Source organism: Balaenoptera ricei, chromosome 4 (genome assembly GCF_028023285.1).
Source record: "Balaenoptera ricei isolate mBalRic1 chromosome 4, mBalRic1.hap2, whole genome shotgun sequence".
NCBI classification, from domain to species: Eukaryota; Metazoa; Chordata; class Mammalia; order Artiodactyla; family Balaenopteridae; genus Balaenoptera; species Balaenoptera ricei.
In genome coordinates, this window is record NC_082642.1 from 89,053,460 (window position 1) to 89,077,472 (window position 24,013).

A 24,013-nucleotide genomic window follows, 5' to 3' on the forward strand; every position below is an offset into this window, starting at 1 on the left:
GGAAACAAAAAGACAAAATTAACAATAAGAAAAGCAAAGAGTTGCACAAGAAATGACACGTGGTGATAATAAATTACTCAAGTGAACAACAGTCCCACATAGTCATAAGGTAAAAACTGACCGCTAATCAAATAAAACTTTGCCACCTTTCTTAATTGGGAGACTAGAGGGAGTAGAAATGGGAAAATGGGATGGTATAATAGTAACCAAATTCTCAACTGTCATAACAGGAAGTTTCCAGAAAAAGTAAAATACAGAAATGTCAAGAAATACTTGTAGGACTTCCCTGGTGGCGCAGTGGTTAAGAATCTGCCTGCCAATGCAGGGGACACAGGTTCGAGCCCCGGTCCAGGAAGATCCCACATGCTGTGTGCGCCACAACTACTGAGCCTGCGTGCTGCAACTACGCGCCTAGCCCGCACGCCTAGAGCCCGTGCTCCGCAACAAGAGAAGCCACCGCAATGAGAAGCCCACGCACCGCAACAAAGAGTAGCCCCCGCTCGCCGCAACTAGAGAAAGCCCGTGTTGCAACAACTAAGACCAAACACAGCCAAAATAAATAAATAAATAAAATTAATTAAAAAAAAAAAACCAAACAAAAACTGAAATTAAAAAAGTTAAAAAAAAAAAGAAATACCTGTATAAGTATATAATATAGAAATCTGAAAATTAATGCAGGCTAAAACCAGCTCAAAGTTAAAAGCAGAGGCCTCTGTGGAGCAGGACTCTGCAGTGAGAAAGTCTGCAGCTGGGGACTGGCACTATTTATAATGACTCCTTTATGATTATCTGACTTTTTAATCTGTGCATATTATTTTGTTAAAAACCTAAAATAAAGGTCAAAAAAGACCTTTCCCTTCATTGTTCTACTCTTCCTCCTCTTCAAAAGATAAAAACTTGTTAAATGATTTGCATAAAAAATAATTCCCTAATTTAAAAAAAGTCACAAATATCAAAATAGTAGTAAAGCATGTGTTAAGCTCCTACAAATAGTGCTTTTCAATAAAATCAATCATCTAGGCATTTTTGAACTTTTCTTAGGCAAATGTTTTGGGCATTTGCTATAGTTAAAGAAATACAAATGTCAGAATAGCACAAAGCAGTTTTATAATGTAACGAATATATTTTATGCAGTCATTGCCTACACCCCCCCACTCCAGGCTAAAAAATGTATAATTTTGTTTTTTCATAGTGAACTCTCTATAATGCACCTGTTCTCCATGTCAGCATATCCAACATTCAAATTAAATGCATATAATGAAGTGATGCCTTAACGTATGGCACTTTTAAAGATTTCTTGGTGCATTTAACACAAAAATTCTAGTAAAATTCTTATTACTTCACCTAGGTAAGCATTAGAATTTCAGGCCAAATTATTGAAGGTATTTCAACAGATCAGAAGTGCTTCCCTGGGTCTGATAGCCAGAACATTTTGAACAAATTTATTCTGAACCTGATTTAGAAGAGCAAAGGCTCAAGTTATTACTCATTAATTTTTGAAAACCTTTCCAATTTGGAGCTCTGTAATACATTCATGGTGCCATGACATGTTTAAAAAATATTCATCCTTAAAAATACTAGAACGTTCTTTGAAAACCTGTTACACTTATTCTTTTAAGCTATTCTGATCTAAAGAAAGAATTAAAGTTTTAGTAAAAGGGAAAATGAACATTTAAAAAAGTTTATTTCTAGCCCTGAAAGAACAAAATTATTGAACAAGGTCATCAAATACAGCAGTTAATGTCAATGTAACAATTAAATAACTGAATGGGATTAAATTAAAAATAAAAGTCAATATAAAATTTGAAGACAAAACAGAAAAGACAAGTTACTTTCACTTAGTTCCATTTCTATCTAACAAAAACAAAAACAAAACAAAACAAACAAAAAAAACACAAGACATTCCTACCAAAGATGTTTGACAGAATTATCATACATTTCTTTCTCTCTCATTTGGCAACATTCTAGAATGGTGAATGAGAAAGACTTCAGTTCTCTCAAGGCCAGGCCAGTGCTTGGTTCTCCTTTGTAATTCCCACAATATCTACCACAGTGTCTTTGTCAAAGTGGTCAATAAATGTGTTAGTGAGAAATAAAATCTCTGTGTGTGTGTATTTTTTCCACCTTTATTACACATACTCATATACACACACTGTGGAAAAACTGATTTTAGTTGTTTATTGTGGGAGCAGTTGAGACAAGGAAGACAATCTGCTTTTTATATTACTATAATTTCACTAAAAAAAACCCCAAAAGAATCTTAATCTGGATTTTAGCTATATTCCATAATGATTTTTTGACATTTCACTGGATATGGATCTCAGTACATTTTAAAACTTTTAGATTAAAAAACTGATGCAAATTTAAGCACCCATTTTTTTTTTTTTTCTAATTATAACTACTGCCTGATCAGATCTAAAATTATTCTGGCTAGAATACGGTGTATGTATAAACAAACATGTATTTATGTGAGCCCTACAAAGAAATACTCATAGGTAGTTTTAAATTGCTTATTAAAGGCACAGGTGATTTAGGACTGGTGGTAACTAGATACATTTTAAGCAGCTTAATATTTATATGTTGAGAAGAGAATTTGTACTGTGTGCCAGGCACTCAACACATGAAAACAGAGTTGTGTTAGCCTTAGTTTCTTATGCTAGCACAATCACTCTACTTGTTTACTATTCTATGTAGGATGAAATATTCAATATTTTCATGGTTTCCCAGTTTTAACTGTCCCTAAAAGCAGCAAAAGGAACAAGAGGAGAAGGAAACTTTTAGACTGCCAGAGAGTCTGAAATATAATAAATACTACAGTAATATTGTCTTAATAACAAAAGAGGACTACTAAGGTAATTTTTAGATTTAAATGGGAATTTTCATTCTAAAGTAATGACAAAAAGGTAAATACAAAAGGCAGTTATTAAAAAAAAAACCATGAATCTTGATTCAGATATAATTTTTCTTGCAACAACATGTGAACATTTTAATTTAAAATTAATAAATCACAATTCTGTATTGCTTTTAAGATTAAGATTATTCAATAATTGACACATTTCAGAATTAACCAAAGTACATTGCTATTACAAGTTAGTTTATCCAAGTAAGTAAAGAATAAACCACAGCATAGCTCCCTTAACCTAGGAGTCAGGTTTTAATGACAAAGTCCGTTGCCAGCAATGGACATGCAGGTAACCATCAAGGAAGTTGTAAATACAAACCCCAAACTGCTTCTATAAACTGAAAAGACCTTTGTTGAGTCACAGGCATAAAAATGGGGCATTGGCACTGCATTCAGTGAATATGGCCTTTATGACTTACGCATGGAAGTGCCTTCTAGAGTGGTCATGAGGATCACAGTCTTATACCATCTAGTTGGTTTTCTATTTCATTGGTAGCATCTTCTTTATCATAATCCATCCAGACAACTATTTACAAAGAATGTTCAAATCTGGAACTCAAGAGACACTGTAGCTTTCCACCAGAAATAAACCAGCTTATTTCTGTAAAGTAATTTAGTAATAGCTGTAGAAGGCCAATATAATCCAGAGAAAAATGAAATCAAGAATCAAATTGAAAACAGAGACTATTAAGTGCTCTAGATACAAGTTTCACTAATTATCTTACTTATTTTCGTGAAAACCTTCCTGCATTACCAATTAAAAAAAACAAACAAACCCCACCAGCCATTTCTATCCTTATACCTGTATCTTAACACAGACATGATGGGAATGATAGGAAATAAAACTCATATTAAGTTCTCCTAATGTACTCCAAAACATCAAAATTATTTTTATGCATGATTTGTACTATTGCAGGATGGCAAGTAGGTGTGAAGTCAATTAGGAGCGAATGGTGGGAACAAAAAGCCAGAACCAAAGCACATATTTTTCTCTTTCATGTGGCTCTTGGCATGTCAGAAGGGACAATACTGCCTCCAAAAGCCAAACAATTAAAATGATGAGAGAAGAAGAGGAGAGGAGGGGAAGGGAGAAGAGAGGGCACTCTAATAATTAATGCTACAGGTCACAGACCTTTTTTAAATCTTTAAAATAAAAAATGTATTGCTATCAACAAGCACATTTCATTACTCTTTCTCCAGTTTTTTACATGAATATTATTTACTTATTTGAAAAAAATCTAAAGTAACTCAACATCTCAAACGACCCATGAATTTACCAAGAAGTACTTTGTCATTTAAGTTCTCACAGACAGTAAAAATGTTGGTAATGGGCTGGGAACAATGTTTATAACAAATCTCTACAGTTTACTGGTCAGAAGCTGCATCTCTAAGTAACTGACATTTCTCTTTCATGAATATAATCTTATCTATTTTAGAGCTCACCAAGGTTCAAGCCTCTCACTTTGTCTCTGCTAGCTCCAAATATTTTTTACCTTTAAATGGAAAAAAAAAAAAGGTTAACTTTTAAATTCTGAAAATTCAATGGTTATTATATTATTTACCATGGGAAGGGGGGGGAAGGAGTAGGGTGAGAAAGGGTTAATTAAAAAACAAACTAGCTAAAATTACAACATATACAGAAACTTATTTCCAAAATGAAGGGAAAAAAAGAGGGAAGGGGAAAGTAGCGGCACAAACCAAAGTCCTGAAGCCAAATCTGAAGAGGACATAGAAAGAAAAACGAAAGTGTAAGAAAGTAGAGTCAATGGGATTCTTTTTCTGTTTCAATGATTTAGTTATAAATATAGATTATTAGTCTTCTCTCTATACATGTAACAAATGCCAAACAACTCACTATTATGAAATTTTTAAAACTGGTTCTTTCACATTTGTTAAAAAAGGTAAAAATCACATACTTTTCTTCCCTTCCTTCAGTTCAAATTCTGAACTGAAATATTACATGTAACAATAGCTGGTTCTAACTTCTATACAAAGTTAAACCATATTGAACTCCTTTGCCAATATAAGGAGCTACAAAATTTCTATCACACTTGCCTCCAATTTAGGCATAAGAAACATTTCTCAAAGCAACTCAAAAGGAGCAAGTCAAGGAAAAGAAAGTTAGGAAGAAGAGAGAAAAGAAGACTAGCAGATAAAACACATACTCTGCAAAACTCAAATCTGCCATTCAAGTACTGAAAATACCCCAAAAGGGACAATGAATGGGATCTATTATAATGAAGTCAGCAAAATAAAATGCAAATCTCAAGCATGATAAATGGCCCTGATGGGCTTTCTGCTGAAAGACGTAAGGCTAGTGATTCAGTCCACAATTCCTTTTGGACCCTAAAGAAGGGATTCAATAGAAAGTTGTCATTCTGTTTTGCAATTTTTTCTTGGTTGTCTTCAGGAAATAGTAGCTTGTTTTTTTCCTCCATGTTATATAGACCATTTCTTTAAACCCCAAAAGAATAATATTTTTCATATATTAAAAGACTTCTTTTAGAAAATGGAAAAAAGAATATGAGGCCACGGCAATGATGTTAACGGTTACTCTTCATTGCTTCTTTAGCTGCCATGATCAGTGGTGTCAAGCTGGATAATGGTTTGGCCAGTTTCAGGAAGGGATGCTGTCAGAAAGAGTGGGGGAAAATAAATGTAAATGTCACCAGTTTAGAAGCTAAATATTTCCTTTCAATTAAGCCCCAAAGACTACTTTATGGATCATAATTTATTTAACAAACACATATTTCAGTACTTATATAAAATCAACAAAATCACTACATCACTCCTATGGTTGGAAGTGTAGTCTTTTTAGTTTTTCTCATATTATAAAATCTCAGTTAAATGACCCAGATACCCATGCCTGCAATGAACTGGTGTGAGAACTGGTAATATGAAAAACTCATACATTTATCCCAGTATTATGGGTATTTTATTCCCAGCAGATAAAATCTTAAACTGCAGCAGCTGCCATGCTGCTGGTGATGAATGAATAGTGAAATGTAATTATTAACCCTATGTAAACTTTCTGCCGGTTACTCAAAAAAGTCAACTTTTTCCCAAAATAGTATTATTTCCAAATTCACCTGTAACAATTCTCTGGCTGAACCCCTTTTCTCCACATCCATCTCCAAACATCGATTTAAGAAATCCCGAAATATTGGGGAAAGTTTCTCTGGGTTTTGAAGTTCTGGGGTTCCATTAGTCGCTATCAGGTACAAGGCCTAAGAATAGAAGAACAACTCTGACATACTTAAGATAGCTCAACAAAGTTAGAGAGTACTTTAAAGTTTATGGATCTTTTACGTATTTAAAGACAATTGTCATACACACTAAAGTGCGGTTATTATTTCTACCCATTTCGATTAGATATTTTTCACTTTATTTTTAGATGTTACATTTCCCTGACTTTTTTTCAAAATTATCTTCACCTTTTTCTTTTTTTGGATTATAAATACATATTGATAAATAAAACTACCACTATAATAAAATGGTATAAAGAAAAATGACCACAATCCCACCATCCACATATAGTATCCTATTTATCTTTCTTAAGATTTTTTTTCGAAGTCATACCACATTTCAAAACAATGGGATTTGTTGAAACCGCTTTAAGAAATTTTAAATTAGCTATATCTATATGGCTATAGATGAACAGGTGGAACACATAGGATTTTTAAGGCAATGAAAATACTCTTTAAGATACTTTTATAATGGACACGTTATTCAGTATACATTTGTCCAAACCCATGACATATGACATCAAGAGTGAACCCTAATGTAAACTATAGACTCTGGATGATAATGATGTGTCAGTGTAGGTTCAATGATTGTAAGAAATGTACCCTCTGTGAGGGATGGTGATAATGGGGGAGGTTATGCATGTGTAGGGGGAGAGGGCATATGGGAAATCTCTGTACTTTTCTCTCAGTATTGCTGTGAACATGAAACTGCTCTAAAAAAACAAAGTCTTTAAAAAACAAAACAAAACAAAACCCGAAACAAAACTAGCTATATCCCACCCTCATCATTACTATCAATAATAACAGATTAGATCTACAAAATTATTTTAATGGCTGAATTGAATAGTGTCTTCTTATATGGGTGCTTCATAATTTAGTCAATCCCCTTTGGAAAATCCCTGTATTCTTTATGTAATTCTCTGACTATTTTCTTTGAATTCCTAGAAATGGAATTAAAAAAAAAAAAAACCTCAATAGACTTTCTGAAAGAAGTTTTAGATGTACAGAAAATTGAGCAGATAGTACACAGCTCCCATATACCACCCCTATACACACACACACAGAGTTCCCCCATTATTAAAATCGTACGTTAGTATGGTACACTATGTTACAAGTGATGAACCAATATTGACAAACTTTCATTAAACAGAAGTCTGTAGTTTACATTGGGGTTCACTCTTTGTATTGCACAGTTCTATGGGTTTTGACAAATGTACACTATCATGCAACTACCATTATAGTATCACACAGAATACTTTCACTGCCCTAAAAATTCCCTGTGTTCCACCTATTGGTTATTATGAATAATGCTGCCATGAACATTTGTGTACAAGTTCTTGGGTGGATGAATGCTTTTAATTCTCTTGGTTATTTACCTAGCAGTGGAACTGCCAAGTCACATGGTAACTCAAAGTTAATTTTTACAGGAACTGTCAAACTGTTTTCCAAAGTGCTGTACCATTTTACATTTCCGCTAGCAATGTATGAGGGTTCCAGTTTCTTCACATTCTCACCAAAACTTATCATTGTCTGCCTTTTTGATTATAGTCATTCTAGTAAGGGTGTAGTGATCTTGTTGAGGTTTTGATTTGCATTTCCTTATTAACTACTGATACTGAGTCATATATGATAATTTAAAAGAAGTAAAAGATAAAAGAGAAAGAAAGAAAGATGGAACTCTCCACCTCAGCTGCTGGAATACGTACATAACTGTTTAAAGTCTACTGACTTCATCTGTTTCTCAGAACCCTCACTCTTTTGTTTGAATATGGGCTTTAACATTGCCATCTACACAGCCTTCTCATAGATGTGATCCTGCTTTCCTCTTTGTACCTGGGGGTACAGAGGCCAAGGTTCAAAGTCAACAACCTGAAGGATATATCTAGAGTCCCTTAATTCTGCAGAAAAGTGACCAAATTCTTACTTATGTGCAAATTTAGAAACCATACAGCTTACCAAAAATTTACAAACTCTTTACACCTAACACATTCAACTCAATAAGCCAGAAGCAAATGATTTTTAGATGTAGAGTGAGGGCAGAGACTAGGTTTTATCAACTTTGTATCCTAAATTCTTGGCCAGTGCCTGGCAAAAGCAAGTTCTAAATAAATGATTTAAAGAAAATTATTTTTCTTAAAATAAGGCTGGTATTTAATTGGTCTTACCCTCAAAGGATTTTCATTGAGGTATGGAGGCTCTCCTTCTACCATCTCAATAGCCATAATACCCAGAGACCAGATGTCAACCTTAGGGCCATAAGCTTTCCGTGTAACCACCTCTGGTGCCATCCAGTATGGCGTTCCAACCATAGTACTTCGCTTGCTCTGCTCAGGGGTGATCTGGGCACAGAAACCAAAGTCAGCTATAAAACAAAATAAAACATCTTGAGTTAATGGTGTCCATGGGTTGTTTAAGAGGTTACTTTATATGATTTAACTAATTACATTTGAGTATTCAGCCTCTTAATTTTTAAGAATGTATTAATAAAGAAAACCAGAATGGGCTTACAAATATTTTGATGATATTATATACTCTCACTTTTTAACTTTTACTTCCCACAAGTAGAGGGTAAATTATCAGGAAGCCTTTTATTCTAAATAATTCTATCCTAAAAATTTTAATAAAGTTGAAAAAGTCTGAAAGAAAAAGTCACCAAAGCTGGACACCAAAACTATGTCCACTGTGAATCAGGCAAAGGTCAGGAAGTGGAAATTACTTTTGAAGAAAATAAACAGAAGCTAGAATTAATAATAATAAGCATCCAACTCAGCAGAGAGCCTAGAAAAAGAACATGTTTAACTGCAACTGTACCTACAAGGTCTTCACCAGCATTACTCTATTCCAACCACCTCATTTATAACTGAAGAGCAGAATGCCTAATTTAGTACCCAGTATTAATTTAGTGGAAAAGTCAAGATGAGAATCTAGAATTTTTTCCTTCCTTCTACTGTTAAACCCATTCTACTCCATACGTAAATACTGTTAACATTTAGGTTTGTAAGCTTTAGACTTTTCGTTATGCATTTCCAAATGTACAAATAATACCCGTGAACTGATTGGTTTATTTGACCTAGTTAGGATATTTTGTAAACTGCTTTTTAAAACCTAATTTTTTAAATATCTTTCCATATTAGTACGTTAACCCACCTCATTATTATAACTACACAACTTCACGGAACATAAAAATACCATAATGTATTTAACCATTTCTGTACTACTAAACATTTAAGATATTGTTGGTTTTTCTTTACAAGGTTGCAGAGAACATTTTTGTACTTATTGCTGTGCATATGTTCAGTAATTCTATAGGAGAGAATCCTAAAAGAGCAATTGTTAGGTCAAATCATAACATTTACAGCTAAAATGAGTGCTTATAACTGTTCCAAGTATAATACCTCATAAGAATTAACATACCTCATGATAACTTTATGAGACAGGCATATTTACTACTATTATGATTTCCATTTTACAAATGGGGAAACTGAGGCATACGTATTTTTAGATAACTTATCCAAGATCATTCATCTAGTAAGTGGTAGAGCCATGGTAACATATTATCCAAAAAAGTCAAATTTAGTTTACCTGTGTATCCACCAAAAATGTATGAGAATGTCAATTTCTAGTTTTCCCATTAAAATTACAATTATTAACTATATATTCTGACCATCTGCTAGAACCTGGGTCCCCTTTCTTGTGGTTGAATAACCTTCGGAGGATCTATCTTAAAAAAAGAGATGTTGAAAAAGGAGCCAAACTCTTCTAGGCAAACAGAAGAAAAAGTTTTTGGTCTCTTGATCTAAGAAATGCCTTGAATTTTGCATAGTTGGAGAAACCTCGGTAGAAGTTCTTCTTGAATCCTCCAGAGGACATGGTTGGAACTGAAGATTATAGCCAGCAGAGGAAAGGAGGTTTTTTTTTTTCCCCATGACTCTACCATGTCTGATACAGAAGTTAATTGGGGAAAGAGGTTTACACATGGTTTTTTTCAGACCTTGTCATCTCTGACATAAGAGTCATACAGCCCTCCCCCAATTAGGCCACCATCTACCAAATCCAGAGAAAGATGAACAGCACAATGACAAAAACCTACCCCAACAGGTAGCAGAGATAAATCCAAGTTTATGTTTGGAAGACAGCACCAACATTATAATAGTCCCAGACACTGTTCCTCAGTGCTTTACATTTTTACTACTCAGAAGAATTCTCTGAGATAGGTACTGTTATTTTCCTTATCATACAAATGAGAAAATGGACACAAAAAGAGATTACGTAACTCACCCAAAATTATTCAGCAAGTAGTAGCAGATCTGCTATTTAAACTCAAGCTGTCCAGCTGACAGTCCATATCTTTTTACTACTATTCTCCCCCACTCCATGTATTGCCATAAAAATGTTAATAGCAGAAGAGGGTTTTTACTTAAACAAAAGGCAGAAAATTATAAGTAACATATAAATGTTATTTGTTCACTTGTTACTCACTAAGTTTAACAGATCCTTCCATGCCCAAAAGCACATTGTCACTTTTGATGTCTCTGTGGATCACTTGATTAGCATGTAAAAACTCCAATGCCTGTAAACACTGAACAGGAGAAAAACATCTATCAATGAAACAGTCCCTGAAAAGTCTAAGGAAAGTTCACATACACTATTTATGACCTAAGCACCACCTCTAGTAACCAGCAGAAGACACTCTAATAATACATTTATGAAGAAAAAAATCCTGTCACATGCAGTTATGAAAATAAGACACCTTAAATAATTAGATCCCCCTCTTCCCACTCTCTGCTCTTATCCAGAGACAAATATTAAATAATGTCTTATCTAGTCCTATTTCTGCCACAGATTATTTAATACCATAGAATATCACTTAGTCTTCAGTGTTCTCATTTATGAAATGGTGGGTGGGTCTACATGATTTCTAGGCCTGCTCAGGTTTAAATGCCTAAAGGTATGCAGCACTTGGTAAAGATGCACAAGGCTTTTTAGAAATCATTTCAACAGTAAAGGATAAACTTGTGATCATTCCCATTTGAATCTGAAATATGCCGAAGTCTAATCAATGTAAGCCACTGGGGGTCTGGTTCTCTCCAGCTGTTCAATGCTATGTAAAATATTTTCTTCATTTCTTCTATGGTAGGTTTTACATAAAGCTATACCCACACCCTAGACACCAATGATGATCCTGGACACCACTTCCCTCTTATGCCATATTTCAGAAAGCACTGAGTCAAAAGAGCAGAAGAACTACTCTCACTTCCTTAAAAACAAGAATGAAATTCAATTTTAAAAATCTGCTTGCTATGTTTTTTTAATGTAAACTGAGTATAAATGGTAACTTGGAAAAAGTTGTTTTTATTTCTTACCCCCATTAAAGTAGAACAACAAATAAAGTCTGTACATCATTAATAACAAAAATCTCATTCAAAATACTCTACTATTCAAAGAAAAAAACCAGATTAACTGTGTATTACTGCAATACATTTACCAAGCATTTAAACAGATTCCTGAAAAGAACAAATCCCCAGAAAAATACTTGTGTAAACAAATAGAAACAAATGTTATCACAATTAGAGGAACTACTAAAATAATTTTATATTGATTATGAAAAAAATTATTAGAAAAACAAATTAAGTATAAATAAATAAGTCCTTAAGTTTTTATCAGCTTTTAAGTGATCAAACATTCTTTGTTAAGGGATATATTATTGTTTCCCTCCTGAAAGAGTCAAGAGGGCTCCCCTTAGGTGAAACATAATTACATTAGAATTAAAAGTTTCAAAGAATACTTTTTTTAAAACACCTAATAAAAGCTGAAAAAGGAAAAACATCACACATACTGTTCTTACATGAACAAAGTTTATAATTTACTTATAATTCACTGTAAAAATGCTGAAAGCCAAATCACAGGAAACATAATAGTCGTAAGAACTTTTACAATTTTGTCCTTTGTGACAATGATTCCTAGGATATTCGAAGAAAGTACTGTTGCAGTTTTAATGACAATAAGCAAATCATCAACCTAAGTCTCATCTGTACGAAAAGATTACATGGAAGAAAGAAAGGCTCATTTTTGGCTTAGATGTAGGCAATGTGGCAGAATTCTACTAGCCTAAGCAAACAGTATGTCTCAAATTCATTAATGAATATCATCTCATTGGTCACCTTTAATGAGATCGATAAAGCCACAAGTAAACTTATTAATTAATACTTAGGGTGAAGATGTGTACCACTTTGTCCTTGTTTCCACTGTTGAGCGGTGTATTTTTAATGGCACTTCCTCTCACCCTTAAAAGTATCCTGCTTGGATAATAACTAAAAATTTGCTTTTTTTCACATCCTGTTAACCACATTGTTACTGTAACTTTTCAAAAAGGGAGCAAACTCACCTCTCTGCATACAGCAGCAATCTGTGCTTCATCCATGCAGGTCTCTGTTACAACATCAGTAAGTGATCCCCCAGCAAGGTACTCCATTACCACAAACAATTCATCTCCCACCAGGTAACTAAAAAAAGAACATAAAAAATACATTCACACTTTTACTTTTTCTAAACACGTGGTACTCTATATTGAAGAATTCAAATGTTAGGAATCCTAATTTAAAAAACTAGAAAGCTGGTAGCTTTGATAGCTGGGAAGAAAACTGAAAAGTTGCTATGGAACAGCACACAAAAAAAAATAACTGAGGGTCATTATGATTTTCCCAAATCACTTTAAAATTTTGCCCACAATTCTAACTTGAGTGTGTACATAGATTATTCCAATTCAAATAACCTTGTATGGTAGGAATGATTTGTCCTGTTTTACAGATGAAAAGATGGAGGCTTGGAAAGGCTAAGTAACTCATCCAAGGTCACACAGCCAGTAAGTGACAGAACCAGAACCTGAAGCCAAGCACAACTGATTCCAAAGCTTATGGCTTATCTTAACCACCATGCTTTACTGACTTGAAATACTATTTTAAAAGCAGAGAAATGTACCTGGAAAGTTTCTTTCTATGAACATGGTCCCCAGAGCTAGCCCTGAAGTCTAAAAATGTGTTTTCTTTTAACCCATTCAAAACAAATTTAAATATGGAAATTTAAAAAATCACCTATGATTCCCTATCTCCAATACAACCACTACTATAATTTTCATTTATTTTTCTACTATTCTTCTTTCATTCACATATATGTAACTGCTTTTAAAAAAAACAGATGTAAGGTAATTCCCTGGCGGTCCACTGGTTAGGACTCCGAGCTCTCACTGCTGAGGGCTCGGGTTCAAGCCCTGGTTGGGGAACTAAATTCCCATATGCCACATGGTGCAGCCAAATATAAAAAAATTTTTAAATTAAAAAAATTAAAAATGTAAGATACATAATTTTCTCTTCTACTTTTTGTTCTGCTATTTAACATCAATTCCTAAATTAAGTGAGGTTCTGATAAACATGTTATTTGCCCCTGAAAGACAAAATTTGAAATAAAAACTGACTTGAAAGTTTAAAAACTGTGTGGTCAGTCACCTCTGTCAGTCAAGACATGAATCATAGCCAACGTCTCCTTAATGTTTCTGCTTCTGATCATTTGTAATTAATATGAGCACCAGCAGCAATGTCCTTCATTTAACTGCCTTCTCTCGCTTACCAAGTGATACCTATGTAGAAAAAGGACCTTCTAAACTGTAATATGCTATTTTTACTTCTCCTCCTCCTTCAAGTTTACTTTTCAGTGTTGACACTCAACCCTAGTCTAACTAAACCGGCTAGCCCCCAAAGCTATGAGACTTAAAATTTCAACATTTTTCTCCCAATGTTTAAGAAATATTTATATTTACCTGTCTAAGAAGTTAACTATGTTGGGATTCTTTAATTCTTTCATCACCAGAATCTCATTAATGATCAATTCCTTCTTTGGCTGTTTCTGTAAATTAATCTGCTTAATAGCAACCTATGATGGAAACAGGGAAAAAAAAAGTCAGAACAAGTTTCCTAATACTCTTAGAAAATTACAAACACTGATCAGTTAATAATCTAATTTATTACATACATACTATACGATGAGATAATAATTTACTCATAGGCAGTACTTTAACTTCTACACTGCCTATGCACAATTCTTTGTAATACATAGAGCTTAAATATTTTTAGATTTCTCTCGAAATCTTAATGCAAGGTCAGCCCAGTGCCAGCAATTAATCCTCTTTTCATCCCAAGCTGGGAAAATAATTTTTAAAATATTTATTTATGAAACCAAACACGTAATTACTTCTTTTTTCCCCTCAATAAGGAAAGTGCTAAAAAATTAGAGTAATTCTTTCAACATATCGAACTGCAAAAGAGATTCCTTATTGATTATTCACAGGCAGATCTAGTTTCTTCCCATATTAAAAGCTAATGCTAACACCCAGAAGTATGAAAAGGTAGCTACCTCTTGTCCCAATGCCACATCAGTAGCAGTGAAAACTGTGCCAGAAGCCCTAGGGAAAAAAAGACACAACCAGATTTAAGGTTTCTAAATCATTCTCATTTATAACATACAAAGACTTTATACTCAGAACAACTAAAAAGAGGTTAAAGAACGTTGAAGACTCAACATCTTTAAAAGAAGTAAAAGCAAAAACAAAGGGGGAAAAAATAAGAAAAAGGGGCAATTCTTGTGGCCAAAACTTATGTTAGAAATTTGTCATAAATTTCAGATCTACAAAAATACAGAAAAAAGATAAAGAAAAGAAAGAAAAAAGTCACATATACTCATGGATCCACTGCCCTGTTTAAGAAACAAAGAACTACAAATAAATTTGAAGGTTCTTATGTGCCCTTTCCAAAGGCATCCTACCTCCTCCCAAAAGTAATCTATACTGGGTATGTATTCTGTATTTGATGTGCATCATTTCCATGTATTTCTCTATACTTTATTAAGCCCATAGGTGTGTACCACTATAGAAAATGTTTCACGTAATTTTTAAACTTCATATAAATGATTTCATTTTATGTATTTTCTTGTAATTTGCTTTTTTAATTCAACACTGGACTGGGGCTGGTCATCCATATGGACAGGTGTTATCCTTGTTCATTTGTAATTATTACATTTATTATCCGGTATACTATTTATAATTTATCCATTCTCAGGCAGAAGAATATTAACATGATTTTCAATTTCTTGTTATTAAAACCAGTGCTGCAAGTGATTAAAAAGAAATTCATAAGGAAGTTTTCAAAAAGACTCAAGCTCACTTTCTAAACTCACAGAACACTTTCCAGAGATTAATAACATTAAAAATTCAAGATGTTCATTTGCTCCCAAGCAACAGAAAAAAAGATTTCAGTTAGCATACTTTAAAGATACAAATTATTGGGAATTCCCTGGAGATGCAGTGGTTAGGACTCCGTGTTTCCACTGAAGGGGGCCTGGGTTCAATCCCTGCTCGGGGAACTAAGATCCCATGAGCCGTTTGGCGCAGCCAAAAAATAATTAATAATAATTTTTTTAAAAATACAAATTATTGAACAAAATCAGAAGATCAGTAGAATTATATATCCATACTCAATGACGTGATTAAAATGTAGGTTTTTTAAACGATAATCCTGTAGTAAATTTTCTTACTGTCTTCTAAATATTTGCCGGGCAATTTTCCCACCCCTCTAATTTCTTATCACCAACGTGAAATAACACTTAAGAAGAAACAATGTACAATCACTGCTAAGTAGTACAGTATTTTAATAGCATCTAGAAATAAACGCATTACTTATTTACACAAATCCAAGGATACTACTCATAGAATACCAGAAGTGCTCAAGGTCAGCAGGCAAAAGAGATATCATGCTGGACACCCAGGAAATAATGAATATTCTGGTAATACAGTCACAAATACTTACCCTTGCCCAATTTTTTCATATCTTGTGTATTTTTTCTTAGGATCACCTATGCTTACAATAGTTCCTATTTTAAACAAAAACAACAAAAAGTTGGAAACTCAGTCAAGCATTTAAAAATTGTAAACTAATTCTGATAACATTTCTTTTAATAACCTCCACTGACTTTAGAACAGTAGTTTTCAAACATAACACTAAGTTTCAAAAATAATGTATGTTTCAAACACAAAACACTAAAGAAACAATTAATACAAATAAAAAAGTATCAGAAGCAAGAAGACACATTTCCACTAGGTTAGACCGCCTAACTAATGTTTTTGATTATCCCATTTTCTCAAAAATGACCACGTTTTAGAATGACCAACGGTACTAGTTTTCTTGAGACTAAGGGGGTTTTAGGATGTGGCATGTTCAGTCTTAAAACTGGTAAATTCCCGGGGAAAGGAAAAGTTGGTCATCCTACTTTTCATACTCCACTGAAATGTAGTAAACTAACGATAAGTTATAAAACTACTCACTATGAGAAAAAAAAATTTTTATATATATATAAAATATCCAAATGGAAAACCCTAAATGGCTTTTCTGACTCTTCTTGTATATCTTATATCTTTGAATATATTTAGGAAACCACTTATTACTATAAACATTACTCTAATGTGAACTAATCATACATCTGTTTTAGGAAAGTTCACTATGTCACAACTAAGAAACATGTTTTATTTTACTTTATTTAACTTTTAATTTTACATTGCAGTATAGCTGACTAAAAATGTTGTGATAGTTTCAGGTGCACAGCAAAGGGACTCAGCCATACATATACATGTATCCACTCTCCCCCAAACTCCCCTCCCATCCAGGCTGCCACATAACATTGGGCAAAGTTCCCTGTGCTATACAGTAGGTCCTTGTTGGTTATCCATTTTCTATTAAAAAAATTTTTTAAATTTTTGGTTGTGTTGGGTCTTTGTTGCTACGCGAGGGCTTTCTCTAGTTGCAGTGAGCGGGGGCTACTCTTCGTTGTGGTGCACAGACTTCTCATTGCTGTGGCTTCTCTTGTTGTGGAGCACGGGCTCTAGGAGCGCAGGCTTCAGTAGTTGTGGCACGCAGGCTCAGCAGTTGTGGCACACCGGCTTAGTTGCTCCGTGGCATGTGGGATCTTCCCGGACCAGCGATCGAATCCGTGTCCCCTGCATTGGCAGGCAGATTCTTAACCACTGCGTTACCAGGGAAGTCCCTGGTTATCCATTTTAAATATAGCAGTGTCTACATGTCGATTCCAAACTCCCTAACTATCCCTTCCCTCATTCTTCCCCCCGGTAACCATAAGTTCATTCTCTAAGTCTGTGAGTCTGTTTCTGTTTTGTAAATAAGTTCATTTGTATCATTTCTTTTTAGATTGCCCATATAAGGGATATCATACAATATTTCTCTTTCTCTGACTTACTTCACTCAATATAACAATCTCTAGGTCCATCCATGGTGCTGCAAATGGCATTATTTCATTCTTTTTAATGGCTGAGTAATATTCCACTGTATGTATGTACCACATCTTCTTTATCCATTCCTCTGTCGATGGACATTTAGGTTGCTTCCATGTCTTGGCTATTGTAAACAGTGCTCCAATGAACACTGGGGTGCATGCATTCTTTCAGACCATGTTTTTCTCCAGATATATGCCCAGGAGTGGGACTCTAGTGTCATGTGGTAGCTCTACTTTTAGGTTTTTAAGGAACCTCCATACTGTTCTCCATAGTGGCTGTACCAATTTACATTCCCACCAACAGTGTAGGAGGGTTCCCATCTCTCCGCACCCTCTCCAGCATTTATTGTTTGTGGATTTTTTGATGAAAGCCATTTTGACTGGTGTGAGGTGATATCTCATTGTAGTTTTGACTTGTATTTCTCTAATAATTAGCGATGTTGACCATTTTTTCATGTGTCTCTCGGCCACCTGTGTCTTCTTTGGAGAAATGTCTATTTAGGTCTTCTGCCCATTTTTTGATTGGGTTGTTTGTTTTGATAATATTAAGCCTCATGAACTGTTTGTAAATTCTGGAGACTAATCCCTTGTCAGTCACATCATTTGCAAATATTTTCTCCCAATCTGTGGGTTGTCTTTTCGTTTTGTTTATAGTTTCCTTTGCTGTGCAAAAGCTTTTGAGTTTAATTAGGTCCCCTTTGTTTATTTTTGTTTTTATTTCCATTATTCTGGGAGACAGATTAAAAAAGATATTGTTGCGATTTATGTCAGAGAGTATTCTGCCTATGTTTTCCTCTAGGAATTTTAGAGTGTCCAGTCTCACATTTAGGTCTTTAATCCATTTTTGAGCTTATTTTTGTTTTTATTTCCATTATTCTGGGAGACAGATTAAAAAAGATATTGTTGCGATTTATGTCAGAGAGTATTCTGCCTATGTTTTCCTCTAGGAATTTTAGAGTGTCCAGTCTCACATTTAGGTCTTTAATCCATTTTTGAGCTTATTTTTGTATATGGTGTTAAATAATGATCTTATTTCATTTTTTTACATGTAGCTGTCCACTTTTCCCGCAACCATTTGTTGAAGAGACTGTCTTTCCACCATTGTGTAGTCTTGCCTCCTTTGTTGTATATTAATTGATCATAGGTGCATGGGTTTATCTCTGGGCTTTCTATCCTGTTCCACTGATCTATATTTCTATTTGTGTGCCAGTACCATACGGTTTTGATGACTGTAGCTTTGTAGTATAGTCTGAAGTCAGGGAGCCTGATTCCTCCAGTTCCGTTTTTCTTTCTCCAGATTGCCTTGGCTATTTGGGGTCTTTTGTGTCTCCATACAAATTTTATGATTTTTTTGTTCTAGTTCTGTGAAAAATTCCATTGGTAATCTGATAGGGATTGCACTGAATCTGTAGATTGCCTTGGGTAGTATAGTCATTTTGACAATATTGATTCTTCCAATCCACGAACATGGTGTATCTTTCCATCTGTTTGTCTTCTTTGATTTCTTTCATCAGCGTCGTATAGTTTTCAGAGTACAGGTCTTTTGTCTCCTTAGGTAGGTTTACGCCTAGGTATTTTATTCTTTTGATGCAATGGTAAACGGGATTGTTTCTTGAACTTCTCTTTCTGATCTTTCGTTGTCAGTGTATAGAAATGCAACAGATTTCTGTGTGTTAATTTTGTAACCTGCAACTTTACCAAATTCATTGATTAGCTCTAGTAGTTTTCTGGTAGCATCTTTAGGATCTACTTCGCATACTATCATGTCATCTGCAAACAGTGACAGTTTAACTTCTTCTTTTCCAGTTTGGATACGTTTTATTTCTTTTTCTTCTCTGACTGCTGTAGCTAGGACCTCCAAAACTATGTTGAATAAAAGTGGTGAGAGTGGACATCCTTGTCTTGTTCCTGATCTTAGAGGAAATGCTTTCAGCTTTTCACCACTGAGTATGATATTAGCTGTAGGTTTGTAGTATATGCCCTTTACTATGTTGAGGTATGTTCCCTCTATGCCCACTTTCTGGAGAGTTTTTATCATACGTGCGTGCCGAATTTTGTCAAAAGCTTTTTCTGCATCTGTTGAGATGATCATATGGTTTTTATTCTTCAATTTGTTGGTGTGGTGTATCACACTGCTTGATTTGTAGATACTGAAAAATTCTTGCATCCCTGGGATAAATACCAATTGATCATGGTGTATGATACTTTTACGGTATTATTGGATCCGGATTGCTAGTATTTTGTTGACTGTTTTTGCGTCAGTGATATGTTCATCAGTGATACTGGCTGTAATTTTCTTCTTTTGTGGTATCTTTCTCTGGTTTTGGTATCAGGGTGATGGTGGCCTCACAGAATGAGTTTAGGAGTTTTCCTTCCTCTGTAATTTTTTGGAACAGTTTCAGAAGGACAGGAGTTAGCTCTTCTCTAAATGCCTGATGGAATTCGCCTGTGAAGCCATCAGGTCTTGGACTTTTGTTTGTTGGGAGTTTTTTAATCACAGTTTCAATTTCAGTGCTTGTGACTGGTCTGTTCATATTTTCTATTTCTTCCTGGTTCAGTCTTGGAAGGTTGTACTTTTCTAAGAATTTTTCCATTTCTTCCAGCTTGCCCATTTTATTGGCATACAGTTGCTTGTAGTAAGTCTCTTATGATCCTTTGTATTTCTGCAGTGTCCGTTGTCACTTCTCCTTTTTCATTTCTAATTTTATTGATTTGAGTCCTGTCCCTTTTTTTCTTGATGAGTGTGGCTAAAGTTTATCAATTTTGTTTATCTTTTCAAAGAACCAGCTTTTAGTTTCATTGATCTTTGCTATTGTCTTCTTTCTCTCTATTTCATTTATTTCTGCTCTGATCTTTATGATTTCTTTCCTTCTACTAACTTTAGGTTTTGTTTATTCTTCTTTCTCTAGTTGCTTTAGGTGTAAGCTTAGGTTGTTTATTTGAGATTTTTCTTGAGAAACAGATTTTAAAATTAGGATGTTGTACATATAACTCTAACTTATATTCGTATTAACAGTAAGTCAAAACATGAGAAAACCACACTAAATTTTCACTTAAACTTTCACTAGGTAAAAGGAGAGAGGGGCATATCAAAGAAATTCACAGAAATAATCCAGTTTTACATAGGTACCCAACCTCAAGCCTACTGCCAATATACAATATTTTTCCTTGATCCCTCTAGGTCAGTATCCTTTATAACTAAAGTTGCTATAGACTTGTAATGAGACGTTATTGCTACCCTCTCTCTGGCACTGTGTGTATTATTTCCAGTGCTTGATCCAGGCCAATGATAGCTGATGGATGAAAAAGGAGAAAAGAAAAAAATATATTTTATGCTTACACATATTATCTATATAGGCCATTTTGTTTAGTTAGTTAGGGACATATTGTATTCTACAGATGTGCATAAATATATACAAACTTCCTTTCATAAAGTTTCCAACTAGGACCCTTAGATTTGGCCCTTTGAGAAGAAGTATTGCTCCCCAAAGTACTGACTATTTTGCAAAGATGCTGCTCACTAGCCAGCACATAATAATAAGAAAACAAAGAAGAGTATTATTTTGGCTTTACTACATTAATTGAAGCTGTTGTTCCTAGAAGAAAACAATTTATTTTTTATGTCTTAAGCTAACATATAAGACATAAATTAAGATCCATCTGGGCCAAACGTTTCAGGGGCTATTAAAAATTTAAGAATAATGTAAAATGTAGTTAACATACTTAATTTCTCCATAATCTCTTCATCTGTCATTTTGGCCTTCTTTTTCTGTTTGTCTGAAGTCTTGGCACCACTATCAACATTAGAATCACCAACTGGTGTAGGAATAGGATCAATTACAGACCGTGTATAAATCTGCAGAGAAACAGTTAATTACTGAGACTTGAGGAAAAATATTTTTAGGTATTCTTACTGGCACACTATTCAGTTCTTTGATTTTTGACAAAAACTAAGTTGTCCTCAGTGTTCTAAAGAATGAGAATAGTATTTTCAGACTTGTCTTATAAAAGACTGGTAACTAAGATGTAATGTGAAACATTTTTCTTTGGCACGACATGTATATATTTTAAAAGTCTGTTTAGCAAAACAGCAGATCTGTGAATGAAATTTAAGTGTAACCAGATTACAGAAAATAATATGCCAGAAATGAAGCAAAAAGAAGTACAAGTTTAAAAGTCATATTTTTTCTACAAGAGAGAAATAAGGAGCAAAGAAACCCTGATGTTGAAATAACTATTATTAATTTCCACAAAAAGTTTTTATACAAATATAATATCTACCATTTCATTGCAAACAGCCAGTTCTAAATGGTAAAGAAAATAGACCTATCATTAGATGAGGATCCAATGGCAGTCCTTAGAGCCTTACCTGCCTATTGTGCCAACACTTCACCATGCTCCCCCGACTTTATTTGTATTAGTACAGGGAGAGGGACAGGACTCATTCTGTCTCTATCTAAGGTTTTTATTGTTAAAATTCTCCCATATCTGTTAGAAACTTCACTCTCAGCAGCCTCTTGAATGATACCAAGGCTTTAAGAGAAATGTTAAATGGGAGTTAAATACGTACTTTGGATAAGAGGTAAGATCCAAGTTTTAGATACAGTAATTTTCTGCACTGAGATAAACAGAAAAAGGCAGAGAAACAGATGCGTTCTCTGGAACAGATGGTGTAATACAGAAAGAAAACAAAATGAGAAAAGTATTTTAACTTTTAAAGGATCCATTCGATTTTAATTGTCAGAAAACTAGTTTTTTGATGAGTGGTGTTTAGGTAAAGCTCTCCTAGTCAAATATCCCATATTAAAACATTTTAAGCCTGAGGACTTTTAAAAAATTAATCACTGGAAGTCAAATACAGACTGCTTTTTAAAATACACACGCACAGACACACACAACCCAATTCACTAATCAGAAACTCACTGATTTTGTATGATCTGGTCGTGGGGCAATAACAGGAGGAGGAGTCTCTTCATCATCATCGTCTTCTTCTGTTACTACTGCTGTTTCCGAACCCTTGGTATTCAGCTGCATTTATCACACGAACAAAGTGAGGAAGACAAGTCAAATATAAAAACACGTTAAAATATGACTCTCTTTTTCACCATACTTGAAAAAATATTTAATAGCTCATTTCAAAGCAATAAAACCTCACTGGTTCTAATCTAATCATTTAAAAAGTAAAGGTAATTTTATACGTTACAGAAAAGTTTATGAAACAAATGTATACAGTAAATACCAAATATTCTTAAGAGGGAATTCGCATCTTTTATAGAGAATTTTATACCCTTTTAACAAGCCCAAAAAGTAAACAATCATTTCATTTGTTAAGACCAAAAACAAAAATCCTCTGGACTTTGTATAAGTCAGAGTTTTCTGGCTATTTAAAACAGCTAGATTCACCAGAAGAAGTTGTGGCTAACAAAGCAAAAGAGGAAGGCATTATCCTTTATACAGAGCTTATTACATGCCAGGTGTATGCTAGGTAGGTACTTTACATGTTATTACATATAGTCTTCAAATAACTCCAGGAGACTGTGTCCTCCTAATTGAGGAATTGAAAATAAAATAGCTACTGTTTGCAAGAGGTATTTGTGCTTACATGATAACTTAGATAAAGTTTCAGACAACTCTGAAGATTCTGACAGGCTTCTATTGTTCAGTATATTTCCAGTCTATATTCAGTAGGATGATGCCAGAGGAAAATGCTGGCAAGTTCTTTGTATTCATGTTTATATATGGAAACATTACAAAAAGTAGCTAAACTGCTCTAAAGATCATAAGCTTTAGTTACTTTAAGCATCATCTGAGGAAATTCTATTTGCTTAATATGGCTTCTCAAATAATCAAGTGGCTAGCTAAAAACATATATCAATATTAAGTAGCTATTTCTAGAGGCTGTAATTTATTTCAGAACGTAAAATAAAAACTGAGACTTGTTTTGGGTAACTTAAATTAGAACAAGAGCTATAAGAAATAACATATTAACTTACTGCTGGTGTTCCAGACGGGAAGCCATCTTTCTCTGAATAGAAAACAGAAAATAATGCTAAGTTAACAATTCAAAAAATAAAACAATTTTATACAATAAAAGGAAAAAAAGATAAAGCAGAGCAAGTAAAAAGTTCTTAGACTGGTTTCATTTTAAGTTGAATTAAGTCTTGAGAAAAACAATATCAGTATTCAAACAAGAATTTACATATTATAAACCTCAAATTTAATGGAACTCTGTAAATTTGCTAAAAATCATTGAATTGTATACTTCAAGTGGGTGAATTTTACAGCATGAAATTATACCTTAATAAAAAAATTTTATTTGAAACTATACCTGTATTTATTAAAATAAAACAGAAGTCTATTCATAATGATATTTTTCTCCAGCTAACTGCCTATCAAGGAACTTAAAAAACCAACAGTAACTCTGCAAAGGAAAATTATTGACATAAATTTTGATCAGTATGAAAGCATATCCCTGAAGACAAAACACAGTTCATGAAGACTAAACATCACAATATTCATTCTGGAGTTTAGAAGA

General features: G+C 34.0%; 1 protein-coding gene across 2 annotated transcripts in view; it reads right to left on the reverse strand.

Annotated features, from left to right (window-relative positions):
• Positions 1-1,665: 1,665 nt before the first annotated feature.
• The window catches only part of PAK2 (p21 (RAC1) activated kinase 2), an 86,784-nt gene continuing 64,436 nt past the window's right edge, over positions 1,666-24,013 (reverse strand). For both annotated transcript variants that reach the window (XM_059920843.1, XM_059920844.1), the window contains exons 5-15: positions 23,472-23,503; positions 22,402-22,506; positions 21,202-21,334; positions 16,002-16,065; positions 14,554-14,602; positions 13,961-14,073; positions 12,533-12,650; positions 10,627-10,726; positions 8,313-8,509; positions 5,992-6,129; positions 1,666-5,532 (exon numbers count right to left, since the gene is read on the reverse strand). In XM_059920843.1, the coding sequence (XP_059776826.1) occupies positions 5,446-5,532; positions 5,992-6,129; positions 8,313-8,509; positions 10,627-10,726; positions 12,533-12,650; positions 13,961-14,073; positions 14,554-14,602; positions 16,002-16,065; positions 21,202-21,334; positions 22,402-22,506; positions 23,472-23,503 (1,136 nt within the window). In that variant the 3' untranslated portion in view covers positions 1,666-5,445. The remainder of the gene's footprint in view (positions 5,533-5,991; positions 6,130-8,312; positions 8,510-10,626; positions 10,727-12,532; positions 12,651-13,960; positions 14,074-14,553; positions 14,603-16,001; positions 16,066-21,201; positions 21,335-22,401; positions 22,507-23,471; positions 23,504-24,013) is intronic.